The sequence below is a fragment of the Rhinoderma darwinii genome, chromosome 10 (genome assembly GCF_050947455.1).
Source record: "Rhinoderma darwinii isolate aRhiDar2 chromosome 10, aRhiDar2.hap1, whole genome shotgun sequence".
Lineage (NCBI taxonomy): Eukaryota > Metazoa > Chordata > Amphibia > Anura > Rhinodermatidae > Rhinoderma > Rhinoderma darwinii.
In genome coordinates this window covers 4214743-4239762 of record NC_134696.1, presented here as the reverse complement: position 1 = coordinate 4239762, position 25020 = coordinate 4214743, and the positions used below count along the sequence as shown (strand labels likewise).

The 25020-nt window shown below is 42.4% G+C and overlaps 1 protein-coding gene across 1 annotated transcript in view; it reads left to right on the top strand.

The window, feature by feature from the left end:
- Positions 1 to 1867: 1867 nt before the first annotated feature.
- Positions 1868 to 25020, top strand: part of UBASH3B (ubiquitin associated and SH3 domain containing B) — a 54916-nt gene continuing 31763 nt past the window's right edge. Inside the window, exon 1 of the mRNA XM_075840552.1 lies at positions 1868 to 2221. Within this exon, the coding sequence (XP_075696667.1) occupies positions 2094 to 2221 (128 nt within the window). The 5' untranslated portion in view covers positions 1868 to 2093. The remainder of the gene's footprint in view (positions 2222 to 25020) is intronic.

Genomic DNA, 25020 nt, shown 5'->3' with positions numbered 1-25020 from the left:
GATTGAGTGTAGTCCCTGCAGTACGTGATACACTCGCTAATATACATTCCGGTCCCCGTCGCGCTGATTCTGAGATTTTCATACATTTTATAGCGCTGCCGGTGGACCGGAGGACTAGCTGCGCAGTCTTCTTTGTTGATCATCCGACTCTTCATCACGTGACCGATCCCGCTGTACTCTGTGTATAAGCAGCACCACATCGATTACATAGAGTGCAGCGGGATCGGTCACATAATGAAGAGGCGTTTCGTCATCAATGAAGGCTGCAACTAGATCTCCGGTCCCCCGGCAGCGCTATAAAAATCGATGAAAATCTCAGCATCAGAGCGACGGGGACCGGATTGTATATTAGTGAGTGTATCAAATACTGCAGGGACTACACTGATAATAATTTTTGGTCCCCACATAACCCCTTTAAGGACTGAAGATCCCTCACTGTACAGTTAAATCTATCGTTAAAAATGGGAGGAACATGGCACCAAGGGTCCTATGACAACACTGAAGGGCTTTAGGGCTAGGTTCACGCCTGGCGTAAAAACCTCACAGTGGTACCGGCCTCGAAATCCGCATTAATATCTGTGCGTTACATGCAAATTTTGTAGCTGATTGTGGTGTTAAATTTAGCCGCAGATTTCACATTTATTGTATTGCGATGACGGACGTCCACGGTGAAGGTCTGCGCCATTTACACAACAGGTGACGATGCGGATTTTAGAATCCACGGCAAATTTTTCATGCAGTAAGTGAATGGGTTTGTTAAAACTTGAAGGAAGAGGCTGCAAACAATAATGACCCGGACCAATCACAGCTTCAGGGAGAAAACAAGCCTGGTGGGGGCAGCACTGAGCAAATGCAGCAAAATACTGGAGGAAAACCTGCTGCAGGCTGCAAGAGAACTGCCACCTGGGAGGTTTATATTTTAGTAAGACAAAGACCCCAAATTTAAAGTCCGAGCTACACAGAAAGATCTAGAACCAGCAATATTCAATATCCTGAGACCATAATCCCCCGGGGAGATCCTGGCTGGTCACACGCAGTCCTTATACAACAGCAAGGAGCTGGAGCAGGTTTGTAAATCTTGTGGAGGGGTGTCCACATGTACAAAGCTGATCCGGGCCTATCCCCCATGAATCATCGCTGCCAATAGTGACTCCAGACCTGAAGGGGGTGAATACTTATGCATTCAATAAGTGTGTGAAATAATAATCACGAATGTAGATGACTTTTTAGGGATTTGATGATCGGCCATTGCCAAAGGACATCACAAGGTCATCTACAAGAATAACAGATGTTGCTGACTGGTTGTTGTTATATACAGGTTGTCACCAAGCTTTCCATGGACCCTGAATGGCATATAAGAGAAATATGTCCTCTGCCTCCTCATGCTATGTTAGTGTGTCAGTCTTCACTGTGGTTCTGGCATTCTATTTCTGAACATCGAAGCTCAGGATGAACTACACAGTGAGCTCTGCTGACACAGGAGAGAAAATAAAAGTGCATTCTGAACTGTAACGTAGGATATAATTATTAGTAATAATTCTGCATCTATGGAGCCTCCCGCAATATATTCAGAGCATATAGTGTGATATTTCTGGGAATGTGTAATCTGAATGCCCCAACGGTTCCTCTAACATCTTGTTGGTTAATTGTTATTTAAGCAATTCCCTAATGTTGGGCTGGAGCGGCGTCTGGAATTTGTGAATTAAAATCCCATTGTTTCCGCTGCAGTAATCACTTTCTACCACAAGGGGGCAGCTGAAGAGGAACATTGTGTGCCAGAAGAACTGAATGTGCAGAATATGGGCAGTAGCTCCAGACTGCTGTGAATTCCTTATTGCTGACAAATAGGATTTCTGCGCTGCCCCTTTAAGGAGGAGGGGAGGGGGAGTGTGCCTGGAAGACACATCTTTTTGATCCATTCAAACATGACTATTACCTGGCGGCAGGAGGGGACAGGGGGGTCTTGTGTCAGGGCTATTGATACAATGTGTCACTTCCTACCCTGCCTGTGACTGCAGCACCAGGAAGCTGCTGATCCTTCTGATCACATATTGCTCTATGCTGAGGGATGACACATTAACCCTTCTCCTACCATGGCTGCAAGAGACGACCTGTACAGCAAGATCATCCCCAGGAAGAACAGGCAGCACCGCACCGGGACCATCAAACATGGATCGTCCCTCGAAATCCTACTCTCCATGGGATTCCCGAAAGCCAGGGCGTGAGTTATTCCTTCCGCTGTCATGTATTGGGGTGGTGGCGGGGCTGCATCGGCTGTGGCTACTTTGTTGCTCATCATCTCAGTGAGCAGGCAAATTCCTGCATGATTGGTGGAGTAGTAGGGGCCCTTCTGGCTCCCAGTTTTTGGCATGTGTTCCTGCGTTACGGATGGACTGCGGTGTAAATGAGACCCAGCTGGAGGGATGTGGGGTTCGTACTGGGATACAAGAAGCCACGTGACGGGGAAGGAAAACTTGCGTAAAGAGGTTCTGCAGCAGCTGCTTGGCTCAATGCTGGGTGTTCGCGCCGTTTCGTCTGGTCCGTGTTCCTGCGGCCTTTGTGTTTGCACTGATGTGTGAGAATTTAGCAGGGTTCCTGTGTACTGTGGTCGTCTTGTTACTTTTATACTGTAGCGGATTTTATTTGTAGCTCCGGGGGGGGGGGATAGAGTGCGGGTCGTGCTTTCAGGTGGCGTCGTAACATCCGCCATTTGCACGAGCGAAGATGTTCCCCCTGACGGGGCGTTGTTCACTGTGGGACATTTTCAAAAAGTTTTTCGACAACTGTTGGAAACGTCTCGCTGTAACGTCTTGTAAGTGATCTCGTCGGCTTCGTACGTGCCGCACAACTGAGAGAAGACTGCGCCATTTTTACAGATTTAACTGTGAAGCAAAACGTTTTAAAATGACTCCAAATAACCAAATATTGTCTCTTATTTTAAGGGGGTCGTTATGGGAATAAATTGGTGCCTCAAAAGTAGCATCAGGACGGAGCGCAACTTCCTAAACTGCCCCTCGTCCAGATTCTGCCTCCCACACAGACTGCAAATCCCGGGGAGAAGGTCCCGGACACCGTGATATAAAAGTGCAGGACCCCTTTAAATATTTTACCTCTAAGACCAGGTTATTGTAGAAACCTGAACCGGAATACGATGCATCCCAACACCCCCATAACATGAAGTCCCATATCTCCAGTGCTGAGAACCCGCAGACATTACATCTATATATGTGACTGATATCAGCCGCTCCTCTTATATCACTCCAGTACTATTATATCCTCCAGAGACATTACATCATATGTGTGACTGATATCAGCCGCTCCTCTTATATCACTCCAGTACTAGTATATCCTCCAGAGACATTACATCATATGTGACTGATATCAGCCGCTCCTCTTATATCACTCCAGCACTATTATATCCTCCAGAGACATTACATCATATGTGTGACTGATATCAGCCGCTCCTCTTATAACACTCCAGCACTATTATATCCTCCAGAGACATTACATCATATGTGTGACTGATATCAGCCGCTCCTCTTATATCACTCCAGTACTATTATATCCTCCAGAGACATTACATCATATGTGTGACTGATATCAGCCGCTCCTCTTATATCACTCCAGTACTATTATATCCTCCAGAGACATTACATCATATGTGTGACTGATATCAGCCGCTCCTCTTATATCACTGCTGTACTATTATATCCTCCAGAGACATTACATCATATCTGTGACTGATATCAGCCGCTCCTCTTATATCACTCCAGTACTATTATATCCTCCAGAGACATTACCTCATATGTGTGACTGATATCAGCCGCTCCTCTTATAACACTCCAGTACTATTATATCCTCCAGAGACATTACATCATATGTGACTGATATCAGCTGCTCCTCTTATATCACTCCAGTACTATTATATCCTCCAGAGACATTACATCATATGTGACTGATATCAGCTGCTCCACTTATATCACTCCAGCACTATTATATCCTCCAGACATTACATCATATGTGACTGATATCAGCCGCTCCTCTTATAACACTCCAGTACTATTATATCCTCCAGAGACATTACATCATATGTGACTGATATCAGCCGCTCCTCTTATAACACTCCAGCACTATTATATCCTCCAGAGACATTACATCATATATGTGACTGATATCAGCCGCTCCTCTTATAACACTCCAGTACTATTATATCCTCCAGAGACATTACATCATATGTGTGACTGATATCAGCCGCTCCTCTTATAACACTCCAGCACTATTATATCCTCCAGAGACATTACATCATATGTGTGACTGATATCAGCCGCTTCTCTTATATCACTCCAGTACTATTATATCCTCCAGAGACATTACATCATATGTGTGACTGATATCAGCCGCTCCTCTTATATCACTCCAGTACTATTATATCCTCCAGAGACATTACATCATATGTGACTGATATCAGCCGCTCCTCTTATATCACTCCAGTACTATTATATCCTCCAGAGACATTACATCATATGTGTGACTGATATCAGCCGCTCCTCTTATATAACACTCCAGCACTATTATATCCCCAGAGACATTACATCATATGTGACTGATATCAGCCGCTCCTCTTATACCACTCCAGTACTATTATATCCTCCAGAGACATTACATCATATGTGTGACTGATATCAGCCGCTCCTCTTATACCACTCCAGTACTATTATATCCTCCAGAGACATTACATCATATGTGACTGATATCAGCCGCTCCTCTTATAACACTCCAGCACTATTATATCCTCCAGAGACATTACATCATATGTGACTGATATCAGTCGCTTCTCTTATATCACTCCAGTACTATTATATCCTCCAGAGACATTACATCATATGTGACTGATATCAGTCGCTTCTCTTATATCACTCCAGTACTATTATATCCTCCAGAGACATTACATCATATGTGTGACTGATATCAGCCGCTCCTCTTATATCACTCCAGTACTAGTATATCCTCCAGAGACATTACATCATATATGTGACTGATATCAGCCGCTCCTCTTATAACACTCCAGTACTATTATATCCTCCAGAGACATTACATCATATATATGTGACTGATATCAGCCGCTCCTCTTATATCACTCCAGTACTATTATATCCTCCAGAGACATTACATCATATATGTGACTGATATCAGCCGCTCCTCTTATATCACTCCAGTACTATTATATCCTCCAGAAACATTACATCATATACATGTGACTGATATCAGCCGCTCCTCTTATATCACTCCAGTACTATTATATCCTCCAGAGACATTACATCATATATGTGACTGATATCAGCCGCTCCTCTTATATCACTCCAGTACTATTATATCCTCCAGAAACATTACATCATATGTGTGACTGATATCAGCCGATCCTCTTATATCACTCCAGTACTATTATATCCTCCAGAGACATTACATCATATGTGACTGATATCAGCCGCTCCTCTTATAACGCTCCAGTACTATTATATCCTCCAGAGACATTACTTCATATATGTGACTGATATCAGCCGCTCCTCTTATAACACTCAAGTACTATTATATCCTCCAGAGACATTACATCATATGTGTGACTGATATCAGCCGCTCCTCTTATATCACTCCAGCACTATTATATCCTCCAGAGACATTACATCATATATGTGACTGATATCAGCCGCTCCTCTTATAACACTCAAGTACTATTATATCCTCCAGAGACATTACATCATATGTGACTGATATCAGCCGCTCCTCTTATATCACTCCAGTACTATTATATCCTCCAGAGACATTACATCATATGTGTGACTGATATCAGCCGCTCCTCTTATATCACTCCAGTACTATTATATCCTCCAGAGACATTACATCATATATGTGACTGATATCAGCCGCTCCTCTTATATCACTCCAGTACTATTATATCCTCCAGAGACATTACATCATATATGTGACTGATATCAGCAGCTCCTCTTATATCACTCTAGCACTATTATATCCTCCAGAGACATTACATCATATGTGTGACTGATATCAGCCGCTCCTCTTATATCACTCCAGCACTATTATATCCTCCAGAGACATTACATCATATGTGACTGATATCAGCCGCTCCTCTTATAACACTCCAGCACTATTATATCCTCCAGAGACATTACATCATGTGTGACTGATATCAGCCGCTCCTCTTATAACACTCCAGTACTATTATATCCTCCAGAGACATTACATCATATATGTGACTGATATCAGCCGCTCCTTTTATATCACTCCAGCACTATTATATCCTCCAGAGACATTACATCATATCTGTGACTGATATCAGCCGCTCCTCTTATATCACTCCAGCACTATTATATCCTCCAGAGACATTACATCATGTGTGACTGATATCAGCCGCTCCTCTTATAACACTCCAGTACTATTATATCCTCCAGAGACATTACATCATATATGTGACTGATATCAGCCGCTCCTCTTATATCACTCCAGCACTATTATATCCTCCAGAGACATTACATCATATCTGTGACTGATATCAGCAGCTCCTCTTATATCACTCCAGTACTATTATATCCTCCAGAGACATTATATCATATGTGACTGATATCAGCCGCACCTCTTATATCACTGCAGTACTATTATATCCACCAGAGACATTACATCATATGTGTGACTGATATCAGCCGCTCCTCTTATAACACTCCAGTACTATTATATCCTCCAGACACATTACATCATATGTGACTGATATCAGCCGCTCCTCTTATATCACTCTAGCACTATTATATCCTCCAGAGACATTACATCATATGTGTGACTGATATCAGCCGCTCCTCTTATATCACTCCAGTACTATTATATCCTCCAGACACATTACATCATATATGTGACTGATATCAGCTGCTCCTCTTATATCACTCCAGTACTATTATATCCTCCAGAGACATTACATCATATATGTGACTGATATCAGCCGCTCCTCTTATATCACTCCAGTACTATTATATCCTCCAGAGACATTACATCATATGTGACTGATATCAGCCGCTCCTCTTATATCACTCCAGTACTATTATATCCTCCAGAGACATTACATCATATGTGTGACTGATATCAGCCGCTCCTCTTATATAACACTCCAGCACTATTATATCCCCAGAGACATTACATCATATGTGACTGATATCAGCCGCTCCTCTTATACCACTCCAGTACTATTATATCCTCCAGAGACATTACATCATATGTGTGACTGATATCAGCCGCTCCTCTTATACCACTCCAGTACTATTATATCCTCCAGAGACATTACATCATATGTGACTGATATCAGCCGCTCCTCTTATAACACTCCAGCACTATTATATCCTCCAGAGACATTACATCATATGTGACTGATATCAGTCGCTTCTCTTATATCACTCCAGTACTATTATATCCTCCAGAGACATTACATCATATGTGACTGATATCAGTCGCTTCTCTTATATCACTCCAGTACTATTATATCCTCCAGAGACATTACATCATATGTGTGACTGATATCAGCCGCTCCTCTTATATCACTCCAGTACTAGTATATCCTCCAGAGACATTACATCATATATGTGACTGATATCAGCCGCTCCTCTTATAACACTCCAGTACTATTATATCCTCCAGAGACATTACATCATATATATGTGACTGATATCAGCCGCTCCTCTTATATCACTCCAGTACTATTATATCCTCCAGAGACATTACATCATATATGTGACTGATATCAGCCGCTCCTCTTATATCACTCCAGTACTATTATATCCTCCAGAAACATTACATCATATACATGTGACTGATATCAGCCGCTCCTCTTATATCACTCCAGTACTATTATATCCTCCAGAGACATTACATCATATATGTGACTGATATCAGCCGCTCCTCTTATATCACTCCAGTACTATTATATCCTCCAGAAACATTACATCATATGTGTGACTGATATCAGCCGATCCTCTTATATCACTCCAGTACTATTATATCCTCCAGAGACATTACATCATATGTGACTGATATCAGCCGCTCCTCTTATAACGCTCCAGTACTATTATATCCTCCAGAGACATTACTTCATATATGTGACTGATATCAGCCGCTCCTCTTATAACACTCAAGTACTATTATATCCTCCAGAGACATTACATCATATGTGTGACTGATATCAGCCGCTCCTCTTATATCACTCCAGCACTATTATATCCTCCAGAGACATTACATCATATATGTGACTGATATCAGCCGCTCCTCTTATAACACTCAAGTACTATTATATCCTCCAGAGACATTACATCATATGTGACTGATATCAGCCGCTCCTCTTATATCACTCCAGTACTATTATATCCTCCAGAGACATTACATCATATGTGTGACTGATATCAGCCGCTCCTCTTATATCACTCCAGTACTATTATATCCTCCAGAGACATTACATCATATATGTGACTGATATCAGCCGCTCCTCTTATATCACTCCAGTACTATTATATCCTCCAGAGACATTACATCATATATGTGACTGATATCAGCAGCTCCTCTTATATCACTCTAGCACTATTATATCCTCCAGAGACATTACATCATGTGTGACTGATATCAGCCGCTCCTCTTATAACACTCCAGTACTATTATATCCTCCAGAGACATTACATAATATGTGACTGATATCAGCCGCTCCTCTTATAACGCTCCAGTACTATTATATCCTCCAGAGACATTACATCATATGTGACTGATATCAGCCGCTCCTCTTATATCACTCCAGCACTATTATATCCTCCAGAGACATTACATCATATGTGTGACTGATATCAGCCGCTCCTCTTATATCACTCCAGCACTATTATATCCTCCAGAGACATTACATCATATGTGACTGATATCAGCCGCTCCTCTTATAACACTCCAGCACTATTATATCCTCCAGAGACATTACATCATGTGTGACTGATATCAGCCGCTCCTCTTATAACACTCCAGTACTATTATATCCTCCAGAGACATTACATCATATATGTGACTGATATCAGCCGCTCCTTTTATATCACTCCAGTACTATTATATCCTCCAGAGACATTACATCATATGTGTGACTGATATCAGCCGCTCCTCTTATATCACTCCAGCACTATTATATCCTCCAGAGACATTACATCATATGTGACTGATATCAGCCGCTCCTCTTATAACACTCCAGCACTATTATATCCTCCAGAGACATTACATCATGTGTGACTGATATCAGCCGCTCCTCTTATAACACTCCAGTACTATTATATCCTCCAGAGACATTACATCATATATGTGACTGATATCAGCCGCTCCTTTTATATCACTCCAGCACTATTATATCCTCCAGAGACATTACATCATATCTGTGACTGATATCAGCCGCTCCTCTTATATCACTCCAGCACTATTATATCCTCCAGAGACATTACATCATGTGTGACTGATATCAGCCGCTCCTCTTATAACACTCCAGTACTATTATATCCTCCAGAGACATTACATCATATATGTGACTGATATCAGCCGCTCCTCTTATATCACTCCAGCACTATTATATCCTCCAGAGACATTACATCATATCTGTGACTGATATCAGCAGCTCCTCTTATATCACTCCAGTACTATTATATCCTCCAGAGACATTATATCATATGTGACTGATATCAGCCGCACCTCTTATATCACTGCAGTACTATTATATCCACCAGAGACATTACATCATATGTGTGACTGATATCAGCCGCTCCTCTTATAACACTCCAGTACTATTATATCCTCCAGACACATTACATCATATGTGACTGATATCAGCCGCTCCTCTTATATCACTCTAGCACTATTATATCCTCCAGAGACATTACATCATATGTGTGACTGATATCAGCCGCTCCTCTTATATCACTCCAGTACTATTATATCCTCCAGACACATTACATCATATATGTGACTGATATCAGCTGCTCCTCTTATATCACTCCAGTACTATTATATCCTCCAGAGACATTACATCATATATGTGACTGATATCAGCCGCTCCTCTTATATCACTCCAGTACTATTATATCCTCCAGAGACATTACATCATATCTGTGACTGATATCAGCCGCTCCTCTTATATCACTCCAGCACTATTATATCCTCCAGAGACATTACATCATATGTGTGACTGATATCAGCCGCTCCTCTTATAACACTCCAGCACTATTATATCCTCCAGAGACATTACATCATATGTGACTGATATCAGCCGCTCCTCTTATATCACTCCAGTACTATTATATCCTCCAGAGACATTACATCATATGTGTGACTGATATCAGCCGCTCCTCTTATATCACTCCAGTACTATTATATCCTGCAGAGACATTACATCATATGTGACTGATATCAGCCGCTCGCTCCTCTTATATCACCGCTGTACTATTATATCCCCCAGTCCTTACATCTATATATGTGACTGATATCAGCCGCTCGCTCCTCTTATATCACCGCTGTACTATTATATCCCCCAGTCCTTACATCTATATATGTGACTGATATCAGCCGCTCCTCTTAGGACACTGCTCTGTTATAAGAGGTGTCAACTGACGTAGCTGCTCCTGGTTGGATGGTATCTTATTTCCCTCCAGGGGTTGTCTGGTTTAGAAACCCATTTTCTAATACTCTTTTTTTGTAATTTTGAATTAATAGGGGAGTTCAGGACCCTCATTTACTGGCCAAATTGGCTACAAACAGCGCCTCTCTCTGGAGGACCCGGCACATCCGAGATTTACACGGACAACCCATGAATTTAAATGAGAACTGTGTAATGCTTTCTTTCACCTGCGGTGGCGCTGCAGAGAAGTTGAACACTTGCTGCTTGATTCCCCACAGAATACAGCTGATCGCTGGGGGTCTTAGGCACAGGACACCATGTGATTGGCTTTTTTTTTTTTTTGGAGGGGGATAAACCCTTCTGACAGAGATTGATTGTCCAAAGCAGAAAACTCTTTAAGACCTAATCAGATCCTATAAAGATCTATTCACACGGCGTTCTCAAATCACGGTTTATTGCCGCCAAATTGTGACAAAATACCAAGTTTTTGCAAACCTGTAGTAAAACCGGCAGCATTTTGCAATTCTGCTTTCAATGCAACAATAAACCACAATTTCCGCTCCCTGTGTGTACAGAGCCTTATGCAGCGACTCCACGGACGAGCCTTTGAAAGCCCCTATAAGACATGGGAACCTATGTGGTCTTATCTGGGCTCCTCTTGGCTCTTGGGCCCTGACCTGTGTGGCCCTGGCCTAAGGCTGTGTTCACATTTTGCTGCACGTTTTTACGGAAAATGGTGCAGTTTGTGATTATAAAAATTGGGACAGAAATTCCCAATTTCAGACCAACGAAAATGTAGTCCGTGTGGTGAATGTTTTGTTTTTTTACGGCCGTCACGCGGCTGCATGGATTTCTATTGGGCTGTCCACGCGGCCGTATGTCTTAACAGACCGTGTGAAGGGTCCGTGAAAAAATACGACGTGTCCTGTTTTTGTCCGTTTTCACCGATCCCTCAATAGACTCAAGTCTACGAGGGATCCATAAAAACGGGCCCCGCACCGGTGCGAATCATTTTCACGTCCGAGTTTATACTCCTTCATCTGAATAAGCCCTAAGGGTAGGAACACCCTAAACGGAAACGCTGAGGATTTTCCGCAGAAGGAGCAAAATGGGTGAGACATGAACAAGTCTCCTCCACCTGCAGCATGAAAAAAAATAAGCAGAGAAACCGATCATAGATTGAGCTGCGGTGCGGTTTTTGGGGCCGCGGCACGTCCATTTATGCTGCGGAATCGCTGCTCTTCTGTTGTGGGTTTTATCCATTGAATTAAGTGGGAAGTAAGACCCGCAACTTCAGCAGCCTGAAGATAAGGATGAGGATGAGGATGAGGGCGAGGATGAGGATGAGGGCGAGGATGAGGATGAGGATGATGTGTCCGGTCCAGGACTCAGCAGCGGATTCTGTAGAAGCTTTTATTAAACTTGCAAAATGTTCCCTCTGGACAGTGACTACGGCGCAACGGAGTCACGTGCGTCTTATAAGTCGGTAGCGGCGTCAGATTCACGACGTTATAACTGGGCGCTCTTCTTATGTGAATGATGCTCAATCAGACGATCGCTCTCCAAAACCTCAATAACAACATGGGTCTAAATACAGAAGATCCGCCGGGTCTAATATGACCCAGATGTCAGAACCGCTCATAGTGCAATTCCCTAATATACTGAAGTGGCTTCACTGCAAAAACCGGGGACTGCCCCTTTAAATTAGGGAAAGTGAATGTGTTTATTAGAATGAATTTAATCATCTATTTTATTATTTATTTTTGTATTTGTTGTTTATTATTTTATATTATTTATTCCACATCTTCCTCATCAGTGATCGGTTTCCTGTGTCATTAAAAACAAAGAAAAATGCTCCATGTGATGGAGCTCCTAGGGTTAAAGCTACATACTGACTTTTGCATTGCTATGTTCAGTATCACATGATTTTGGAGGGCGGGGGTCACATGATTTTGGAGGGCGGGGGTCACATGATTTTGGAGGGCGGGGGGTCACATGATTTTGGAGGGCGGGGGTCACATGATTTTGGAGGGCGGGGGTCACATAATACAAATGTTGCACTTGGCTGTAACTTTTCATGAGCTTGTGGCGTTACAGCCTTAGGGGGCTGTTCAGACAGAGTTTTTTGCAGGCAGATAAATCAGATTTTGACCTGCCTGCATTTGCTTTGCCGCCGTTTTTCGGTGCGTTTTTTGGCCATTGAGCACCGCAGGCAAATAAAAGCTTCTCTGCCTCCCGTTGATTTCAATAGGAGGTCAGAGATGGAACCGCGGGAAGAAAGAGCATGACGCCTCCTTCTCCCGCCAGCGTTTTTTTTTTTTTTTTTCCGCTCGTGGTGAAAAATAACTCTAATCTATGGGAGGCGACTTTGGACATTTTATTTGGGCAGGGTTTCAGACTCTGTTTCCGCGTCAAAAACAGCGCCAAAAAGTGTGAACTAGTCCTTACAATGCATTCCTGGGTGTGACTGGTGAGCGGCTTTACGTACCGGCTATTTATTCAGCATCTGCCGCCCCCGTACGTCCATTAAAGTGACTCCCGCTTGGCTGTTTTGTCTGAAATTCACCTCCCAAAACTACCAGAGAATGGGTAAAAAAATTACCTGAACCTGCGAGATCCGATCAAAACCGTAACAAAAGTTTAATGGACATCAAAAAGAAGACAAACAAGTTAAAGAACCTTCACCTCCCCCTACGTGCGCAGCGTGTAATGGGGAGGGCTGCACAAACCCTGGGGCACTTTAAATATTTTTTTTTCTACCCTATTTTAGATATCGGTGCCGTTATATTTGGCACCCGATTATTTAAATAACCCCCTGAACTGTCAATGGGGCGTGTAATTGGAAAGGGGGCGTGTTACTATGACTGTAACGCTGTCCAATCAGCAACGGACCGTGCCACAGTAAGAGCTGGAGAGAGAAGAGCGAGAGTGTGTGCGCAGCTTGGAGGTGTGTGCGCGCTCTTCTCTCTCCGGCTCTTACTGTGACGCTGTCTGTAGCTGATTGGACAGCGTTACAGCCATAGTAACACGCCCTCTTGACATCAATGACCCCAATAAATGTGACCCACAACCAAGAAGTCCCAAACCTAAAATATCATCAGAATAAGACAATGGATGCAAGAGGGGCGCACGATTAAGAAACAAAGACCAGCCCCACGCGTATCGCCAGGAGAAACCGAGCTTCCTCATCAGGTATAGAGTGGACTCCTCCCATCTAATTAGGGGCTTGTGCTACTGTTCCCCCCCCACCTCCTCCATGCTACTGCAGTTCTACTCCATTAGGGTATAGCTATCATCAGTGACTCCAGCTTAGCTGCATCGTTTATTAGAGTCTGATATAGTCTAAAACTCACTCTCGTCTCATTAGAGGTCTAGTCTGCTGCTCTATCCCCCATGCTTTCTACTGCAGCTCTGCTTGTTCAGATTGGCTGCTGTGTATAAGCACGAGCTCGGCAGGACGTCCGTACAGGGAGAGATGATTTATATTACAGTAAGGACAGGAGATTATAAACTACAGGCCACCAGTGAAAGCCGTAATTATTCATTCATCAGATTAATGGTAAATGTGACCGTCCTGACACCCCCTCCCCCGTTATTACATATATTCATGTGCTCAGTGGAAACGTGTGTGTATATATATATATATATATATATATATATATATATATATATATATAAGGGTAGCAGTAAATCCAAACCTATATGTTCCAGATGACTCATTGGTATATAGCGTGGGCGTAGATTCCATAAAATGGGGCAAACCCGACTGATTGGAGGCCGTTGATCCATTTTGCAGATCCTCAGACAATGTTCTGCTCTCTGCCCGGTCTCGTCCTCCGCTCGTCGTGTCGCGTCTTCTGCGGCTTGTAGACTGTTACATGTCCTGTCTAATTATTGCTGGTAACATATTATACTTGTAACCTGCCACATAACCGCCCATCCGACCGTGCCGCCATGCGCCCGTGTGATAAGGGGAGATGTGACTCCGGGCCGTCCATGCGGCCTCATTCTGAAATCAAGACCCCAGAAAATGTTTTATCCTATAGGATTCAAAGACTCAATAATCTGGGAGATGCTTTGTATCCAGTCTCGTTGGATCTGGTTGAGGGCCGATTCACACGAACGTGAATTGCGTCCGTGCAGGCCGCGTGGTTTTCACGCGGCTCGCATGGACCAATACAAGTCTATGGGGCAGTGCAGACAGTCCGTGCGCGACTTGTTCAATATCTCGGCGTATTTCGCGCATCATTGAAGTCAATGGGTGCGTGAAAACCACGCAGGTCGCACAGAAGCACTTCCGTGCGAACTGGCTGTTTCGTGCACCAGCTGTCAAAAGGATGAATGTAAACAGAAAAGCACCACGTGCTAGAAACATCCAAATGGAGTGTTATAATGATGGCGGCTGCGCGAAAAGCACGCAGCCGCGCATCATATGATGCTGCCTCACGGAGCAGGTAAGTGGCTTTTGCGCAGGCAAAACGCTGCGTGTTTTGCGTGCGCAAAAACGCCAGGTTCGTCTGAATCGGGCCTTAAACTAAAAAGAAAAATGCAATTAAAAAAATTAAATTAAAAAAATAAAAAAAATAATTCTTTTTTTTGGGTACAATTTGGACAATTCATGTAGAAAAATGTGGCTTTTTATTTTGCTTTTCCAGTCTGTTACCATCGGCTAATAAGAACGTTTTTTGTTTTTTTTAATTTCCATATATATTATATATTTATTAGATTTTTCTGGGGGGGGGGGGGCTCCTTTTTTATTTATTTTGTGAAATGTTTTTATATATTTTCTTTTCTTCTATTCTACGGCACTGGTGCAGATAGTTGTTCACTGTATCTACTTGCACCATATTGATACATTTGGAAAAATTTGCAACAGTTTTGCCATCTTGTTAACTGAAGCTCCTGGGCCCCAATGCAATATCTGTACCGGGGCCCCACCTTCCAGGTGCCATTTCTAATACTGGTATCTTCGGGTCCGGGTGTGACTGATACCTCTGCACCCCCTATAGCCACGTCCCCCGGACCCCCACTCTGTTGTATCTGCACGACCGCATGTACTTTGTAGCCATTACCCGTAGCTGACTGCGGGCTCGGCCCTGGTGTTTGCGTAGGGTAGAGGTTTCTGGACCCCTTTTAGGTGCCATGTTGCCCGACCCCCTCAATCTACCGCTGGTCGCTGCCTAACAAAAGGGAAAACGGTTTTCTATCCGAGGGCCGATGTTTTGCGCGCTGGAATCGCATGGTCTATAAATACTTCTGCACATTCTCCTTCTTCGGCGACCTTGGTTCAATTTCCCTGTGTAAACCACAACCTGCGAGAAGCTCGTGCCTCGTGTTCGGCTGCTCGCCCCCTCTGACCTTTGCAGTATTGATCAGCGACATTTCGTCCTCCCTTCTACAGCTAAATGTTCCCCGGTAATGACCAGAAACTGATATTTATCTGCCCCCCGGAGAAGTAATGGTGAAACATCCCGGGAAGAAACAAACCGGTTTATCTAGTGAAAGTCGCTCATTGAGGAACTGTGGGGGGAGGGGAGGGGGGGCAACAAAAGTATTCCTCCTGGTTCATGAGTAGAATGCCAGAACCACAGTGAAGACTGACACTAATAAAGGCTGAGCAATGGGAGTAGATTTAAAGGGGTTGTCCAGAATTAGAAAAAAAGGGGTCTGCTATTTTTCTCTACTCCTGGCTATAGATTGTCTGGTATTGCAGTCCAGCGCCTTTTAACTTGAATTGGGATGAGCTGCAATACCAGACGCAGCCTATGGGCTGTTGTGGCGCTGTTTCTGTAAAAATAACTGACCCCTTAAATCATTTCGGATTTGTGGAAAATTGGGTGTCTGCTCCCATGATCACTGCAACGGGGACGTTACTTTTTGCTTTAGGGAAATGCACGTTTTATTTTTTTTAAGAAACTCCAAGCCGCCATACGCTCCGTCTAGAAATACGACGACAATTGTAGCGCAAATCAATCCGGTGAAATATTTGCATTGCCCTTTGAGGGGAATTCTGGGCTGATTGTGAAACGTTACGTTGTTACAGTTCTTTCCGATTCAATGTGTCAGTGCGGCTGTATGGAGGAGCGCCGCTGACTGACGGGGCCGCTTCAAAAGTCTAACTGATTTGGACCGAGAACAGGTTACGTTACCCCCTCCCTCAGTTTTTAGTGCCCCCTGCAGGTTTAATCTTTACAGACTATTTAAAGGGCACCGTCCCACCGACAACGTGTTTGTTTTTAATTTTTTATCGGATGATTCCAGTGCAGTTTCTTTTTTTTTTTTTTTTTTCCAGAACCTTCCTTCTGCATTTAGTGTTGGGTCATTTCCTTTTCTTGTTATTTCTGTACATCCTCATCTTCAGCACTTCTATAATAATAATGGGGGGGGGGGACTTTGTGTTTATATCGCACTAATAGTTCATGTGATACAATGTTTAGCCCTGGATTCATTTCCGGATGAGCTTCACGGTTTTTATTGTCCCAGGACATTATACAGGACCGGGCATCATATATGTTGCATCTTAAAGAGACACTAACCCCAGAATTAAGAGGAAAATAAAATCTAGAGGTAACACGTATCTGTGTGTCGCTCTGCCAGCTGTTCTGCAGGATCCTGATATACAAATCGTGTGCTATAATAATGTTATATAGTCTAAAGGGGGCAGGGCTTAACTGAGGGGGAGTGGCTTGGTATGCAGATAGGGCACTAGGAGATTGTTTCTGCTGCTTCCCAGAAAAGCACAGAGCAGTCTAAGCCACGCCCCTTTTTCAAAACCTTGTTTCACCTGCTCTAGCACTGGAGTGGGGGGAGAAAGGGGGGGAAGGCAAAACGTTGGAACCCACTGTTTGATTTTTGTCGCCTCCCTCCCCCCCCTCCTAATTTTCAATAATCTGTGTTTATATAACTGGCATGCAGCAGCTAATGTTTCTGCTACTCTGTAACAGGAATTTACTGTCTCCTAAAATAACCGCAGCAGTTCTTAAAGGGAACCTGTTCCTAGGACGTCCCTCTGTTTCCTTTTTATGGGACAAACCAGATTCTCGTTGGATTAATGAGACATTATTGAATGGTTTTCGTGGATTTTATTTTTGGCGCTCATCACAAAATCGTGGCATAAAACGGCGCATGTTAAAATACACAGAAATGTGTCCCATCAGTCGCTCGGGGGAACATTGGATTATGGCTTTTAATTAGTTATAGAATACATGAGCAGCAAAACTGAACTGATAGCAGAACCTCCACAAGTACCCAGCAGGGGGCTGTAATTCATGCCCCTCACCTCTGTAGCCCTCAGCCAATCATCAGTGCTGGGAGGAGTCACGTGACAGACTGCTCTGCAGTCCTGGTAAGTAGTCAGAGGGGCGGAGCTCCATTCATTTTTCCTGATTGGCCCTTCAAGGGGCTATTTAGAGGGAGCAATTTAGTTAAAGGACTTGTCCCACCATTAAATATCATATTCGTTGTATAAATTGTAAATAAGAGTTCTGACATCTACATACATAGTATGGCGCCACCTGGTGTTCAAAGTTTATAACAATGTGCATGTCCAACTAATGAGCGGAGTGCAGATGGATGATCGGTCTCTCCTCAGCCGGCTCTCTGTATAGTGACCTCTGTACAGATGCCCTAATTTAAACAGAATGCGGTGGGTTCCATTGTAAAAAAAACAAAACAAAAAAAAACAAAAACCATTTTTGAGCGTCTTTAAAATGCTATTGTTTCGTAGCTGTGTTTTTTTGTTTTTTCAATAGGTCCAGCATTTTGCTATTCCATATCCTTAGTGTTCAGAGCTCAGTTTTTCTGATACAGAGCTCCAAATCACCTGCATAGACCTAGTTCCGTGATAAAATGTTCACTGCCTGCAGCCACCACTAGGGGGAGCTCACTGTAGACTGATTTTATTAATGTGTTCGGTAGGTGCTGTTTAAATCTGTCACCTCCCCCTACTGAATCATTGGCACAGTGCTGCCCTCTTACTTGCCCACTCACCTGGGCATGCTGGCACATGTAGTCAATTTCCCATAACTGATATTTGGATACATGAATCAACATGGGATGTAAAAACTACAGCCTGGCCCCATACAAATAATTACAAGGGGCGTTACCAGTCTGAAAAACAAAGTCAGCTGACTGGACACCATTAGTAACAGTTACCCTCCCCTCCCCCTCCATAGTGACGTCCTCTGCAGCGTTCGGGAAAGATGCCTTAGAAATGCAATAAAAATCCCTGGGAAGGAAGATTCAATTAGAGCTTGTTAAGTGCTCAGTAAGAGCTTGTCGGGACTCGTCTGCCCTGGGGAAGCTCCAATGCCCATTTATTCCACCCGCGGTTCAATCTTACAGGGGCACAATTGGCATCCATACAGAACTGGGGGCAATGGGATAACGAATCACCCCTACATGCCTATTATGAGGTTCCAAAATTCAGGACCATGATGCTTTGTGGCAAGGAGCATCATCCAGGCATCTCCTAGACTGGGCGGCGCTTTTGTCTGGGCGGAGCTTTTGTCTGGGCGGAGCTTTTGACTGAGCGGAGCTTTTGACTGAGCGGAGCTTTTGACTGGGCGGAGCTTTTGTCTGGGCAGAGCTTTTGTCTGGGCGGAGCTTTTGTCTGGGATAGGAGACATCCAATCCCCTTCACTCTGAGTAGGATAGGGGAGGAGCAATCACAGGGAGGGGCACACAAAAAACTATTTTTCAGCGCCATTGACTATTACTAGTGGGACGGGGCACATTGTATCCCATGAACACAAGTCGTATAATATTTACATTGCCACTTATGGGATTTACAACTTGACTGATAGCCAGTCCTGTCCACGTTGCCTGTCCCGGAGGCTCATCTTTGCCATGCAGTAAATATTAATATCTTTTGGGCGCGTCATTTCCCATTATGCGTTTTAATCTTCCTACAAGCAGAAAGATGACGGAACCGCAAACTGACGCCAATGGAGTGCCCGCCGGAGGTCATCTTGTGTTTCAAGGTCGTCCTGCTGTTTGCAGAGCTGTGCGTGTCTCCTTCGTGACAATGTTGCTTTATGTTTTGCTGTAACTGGATACGTTAATTTTGCCATCGGCACCATTTTTACTTGGCGCCCCAGAGTCGCCGTTATACGTGATGACTCCAGGACAGTACAAGGAGTTGGCAGGTGTAAACCAAAATGGAAAAAACATAATATATCTCAAAGAACGTTTCCCCCCAACAATAATAAAATCACCCATGAATAGTAAAACTTCACGCCAGTCCCTGTAGTTGTTGCAGCTTTCGGGGAAGTTCTCTCTAAAATTCAGTTTTATCTGTGGAAACCCAAAGTATTGGTACAGCCGGTGTGTTAGATTAAAGAAAAATATAAGATCTACGCCTTCCCTTTCATGTATAGGATGTGCGGGACGTTAATAAGACCGCCGGCTGCCGCGTCTCTTCTCCCCACTACCTTCAATACTGACACTTCTTTCTTCATGCTGACAGTCGCCGATGGTTACTCTGCAAATGCTCCGAAAAAATAGAAAATATTTGTTGTGAAAAGCAGAAAATCTTCAGATGTCAGCAGAGCGGGGACGTGCGTTGTAGAACATGGGGTTAAGTACGATGATGAGGGAGGGGGCAAGTGGGACCGGTCCTGCTATTTTAGTGCTTGAAAGGTTGTATTTGGGTCAGAAGAACTATAGCAAATGAAGAATGAGGAAGATGCTGCAGAGGAATCAGGGGGGACTTGAAATGAGGCCAGAAAATAGGTCAATGCGATAAATCTGCATATGTTTAAAGATTTTAGCAAACTGCAAGGTCCAATCATACAAGACAAACCCCAATATATAACATCACATCAATGAGAATATAACATAATACTGCCCCCTATATACAAGAATGTAACTACTATAATACTGCCCCTATATACAAGAATATAACTACTATAATACTGCCCCTATATACAAGAATATAACTACTATAATACTGCCCCCTATATACAAGAATATAACTACTATAATACTGCCCCTATATACAAGAATATAACTACTATAATACTGCCCCTATATACAAGAATATAACTACTATAATACTGCCCCCTATATACAAGAATGTAACTACTATAATACTGCTCCTATATACAGGAATATAACTACTATAATACTGCCCCTATATACAAGAATATAACTACTATAATACTGCCCCTATATACAAGAATATAACTACTATAATACTGCCCCCTATATACAAGAATATAACTACTATAATACTGTCCCCATATACAAGAATATAACTACTATAATACTGCTCCCTATATACAAGAATATAACTACTATAATACTGCCCACAATATACAAGAATATAACTACTATAATACTGCTCCTATATACAAGAATATAACTACTATAATACTGCTCCCTATATACAAGAATATAACTACTATAATACTGCCCCCTATATACAAGAATATAACTACTATAATACTGCCCCCTATATACAAGAATATAACTACTATAATACTGCCCCCTATATACAAGAATATAACTACTATAATACTGCCTCCTATATACAAGAATATAACTACTATAATACTGCTCCTATATACAAGAATATAACTACTATAATACTGCCCCTATATACAAGAATATAACTACTATAAGGGGGGATTCACACGAGCGTGTATTCGGTCCGTGCGGGCCGCGTGGTTTTCACGCGGCACGCATGGACCAATACAAGTCTATGGGGCAGTACAGACAGTCCGTGCTTTTTGCGCAGCGTTTGTCTGCTGCGCAAAAAGCGAGACAGGTTCAATAACTCTGCGTATTTCGCGCATCACGCACCCATTGAAGTCAATGGGTGCGTGAAAATCACGCGCACCACACGGAAGCACTTCTGTGGGACGAGCGTGATTCGCGCAACAGCAGTGAAAAGGATGAATGAAAACCGAAAAGCACCACGTGCTTTTCTGTTTCCGAACATCCAAACGGAGTGTCTTTGCGATGAGCGAAGCTGGACAAGCGTACCGAACTTCACCGGGTTCGGCCAAACTCGTTTTGGCCTATCCCGGCAAAAAAATTATCGGTACGCGACGTCAGGAGATAGTCACTGTCCATGGTGCTGAAAGAGTTAAACTGTTTCAGCACCATGGACAGTGACTTGCGATCCCAAAATACATTAACCTGTAAAAAAAAACGAAGTTCTAACTTACCGATTACTCCTGTCTCCTTCCTGCAGTCCGACCTCCCGGGATGACAATTCAGTTCAAGTGACAGCTCCAGCCAATCACAGGCCAAGCACAGGCTGCAGCCAATCACAGGCTGCAGCGGTCACTTGGACTGCTGCGTCATCCAGGGAGGTGGGGCCCGATGTCAAGAGAGGCGCGTCACCAAGGACGCGTCACCAAGGACGCGTCACCAAGGCAACGGCCGGGAAGTTCTCGGTAAGTAGGAACTTTATCTTTTTTTTTTACAGGTTTTTCGCTGTTGTGTTCGGCATTCACTGTCGAGGGTGCTGAAAGATTTAGCTCTTTCAGCACCTTGGACAGTGACGGGCGTTGACAAGCCTCATCTCTATGATGCCGGCTGCGCGAAAATCACGCAGCCGCGCATCAGACACGCATGACACACGCAGCTGTCAAATGGTTTTTGCGCTCGCAAAACGCTGCGTTGTTTGCGCGCGCAAAAACGCAACGTTCGTGTGAATCTGCCCTAATACTGCCCCTAAATACAAGAATATAACTACTATAATACTGCCCCCTATATACAAGAATATAACTACTATAATACTGCCCCCTATATACAAGAATATAACTACTATAATACTGCCCCCTATATACAAGAATATAACTACTATAATACTGCTCCTATATACAAGAATATAACTACTATAATACTGCCCTCTATATACAAGAATATAACTACTATAATACTGCTCCTATATACAAGAATATAACTACTATAATACCGCCCCCTATATACAAGAATATAACTACTATAATACTGCCTCCTATATACAAGAATATAACTACTATAATACTGCCCCTATATACAAGAATATAACTACTATAATACTACCCCTATATACAAGAATATAACTACTATAATACTGCCTCCTATATACAAGAATATAACTACTATAATACTGCCCCTATATACAAGAATATAACTACTATAATACTGCCCCCTATATACAAAAATATAACTACTATAATACTGCCACCTATATAAAAAAATATAACTACTATAATACTGCTCCTATATACAAGAATATAACTACTATAATACTGCCCCCTATATACAAGAATATAACTACTATAATACTGCCACCTATATACAAGAATATAACTACTATAATACTGCTCCTATATACAAGAATATAACTACTATAATACTGCCCCCTATATACAAGAATATAACTACTATAATACTGCCACTATATACAAGAATATAACTACTATAATACCGCCCCTATATACAAGAATATAACTACTATAATACTGCTCCTATATACAAGAATATAACTACTATAATACTGCTCCTATATACAAGAATATAACTACTATAATACTGCTCCTATATACAAGAATATAACTACTATAATACTGCTCCTATATACAAGAATATAACTACTATAATACTGCTCCCATATATACAAGAATATAACTGCTATAATACTGCCCCCTATATACAAGAATATAACTACTATAATACTGCTCCTATATACAAGAATATAACTACTATAATACTGCCTCCTATATACAAGAATATAACTACTATAATACTGCCCCCTATATACAAGAATATAACTACCATAATACTGTCCCTATATACAAGAATATAACTACTATAATACTGCCCCTATATACAAGAATATAACTACTATAAAACTGCCTCTATATACAAGAATATAACTACTATAATACTGCCCCTATATACAAGAATATAACTACTATAATACTGCTCCCTATATACAAGAATATAACTACTATAATACTGCTCCTATATACAAGAATATAATTACTATAATACTGCCCCCTATATACAAGAATATAACTACTATAATACTGCTCGTATATACAAGAATATAACTACTATAATACTGCCCCCTATATACAGGAATATAACTACTATAATACTGCTCCCTATATACAAGAATATAACTACTATAATACTGCTCCTATATACAAGAATATAATTACTATAATACTGCCCCCTATATACAAGAATATAACTACTATAATACTGCCCCTATATACAAGAATATAACTACTATAATACTGCCCCTATATACAAGAATATAACTACTATAATACTGCTCCTATATACAAGAATATAACTACTATAATACTGCCCCCTATATACAAGAATATAACTACTATAATACTGCCCCCTATATACAAGAATATAACTACTATAATACTGCTCCTATATACAAGAATATAACTACTATAATACTGCCCCTATATACAAGAATATAACTACTATAATACTGCTCCTATATACAAGAATATAACTACTATAATACTGCCCCCTATACACTATATTATGTATTGCAGGGGGTGAAGGCTTGACCCTTGTCTCTAACTTTCAAGATGATATCTCCTCTGGTTTATTTGCTTATGAAGCTGTAATGCTGATTTCTTCCACTTTCTCGCAGTTGTCAGCTGTAGATCTGGGGCAGTTGCTGTTAACTCTCTAATTATTGGCTGATAACAGCGAGGACCCAGCAGTTGTCTTGCTCTCCATCTGATCCCTCCGTTTGTTCTTCTGAATCGCTGGAACATTTCCCGCTATCAGTCCGGAAGTTTCATTGCTTCCTCTTTTCTCGATAACTTGTGTAAATAGAATGTAACCTCAGGGGCCTCCAAAAACTGTGTGAAGTTTTCTCCCAGGATCGGGGGAGGGGAAACGTTAGATATTACAGTGGAGCGACCTATTCACGACAGCAATCCTGCCGCTCTGGTTTCACGTGTGTTGCGTTATAAGGTATTATAACGGCTTCCAAGGAAGTTCCTGTTATTTGTGTCCCTGAATCAGGGAACTGGAGTTTATTTATTCCCCTGGATAAATTCATAGTTTCCTGCGCTGGTGAACTGCTCTCTGGGAAGTTTCATCCTTATACCAGGCTGTGTAATAGGAAAAACTAACAGCCCCATGTACTCCAGGAGCTCAGATGAACGGTTAGTGCTGACTGTCCTTATGCGTGCTGCCTCCAATAACAACCAGCAGAATAGTGAGTGCAGCTCTGGAGTATAATACAGGATATAACTCAGGATCAGTACAGGATAAGTAATGTATGTACACAGTGACTCCACCAGCAGAATAGTGAGTTCAGCTCTGGAGTATAATACAGGATATAACTCAGGATCAGTACAGGA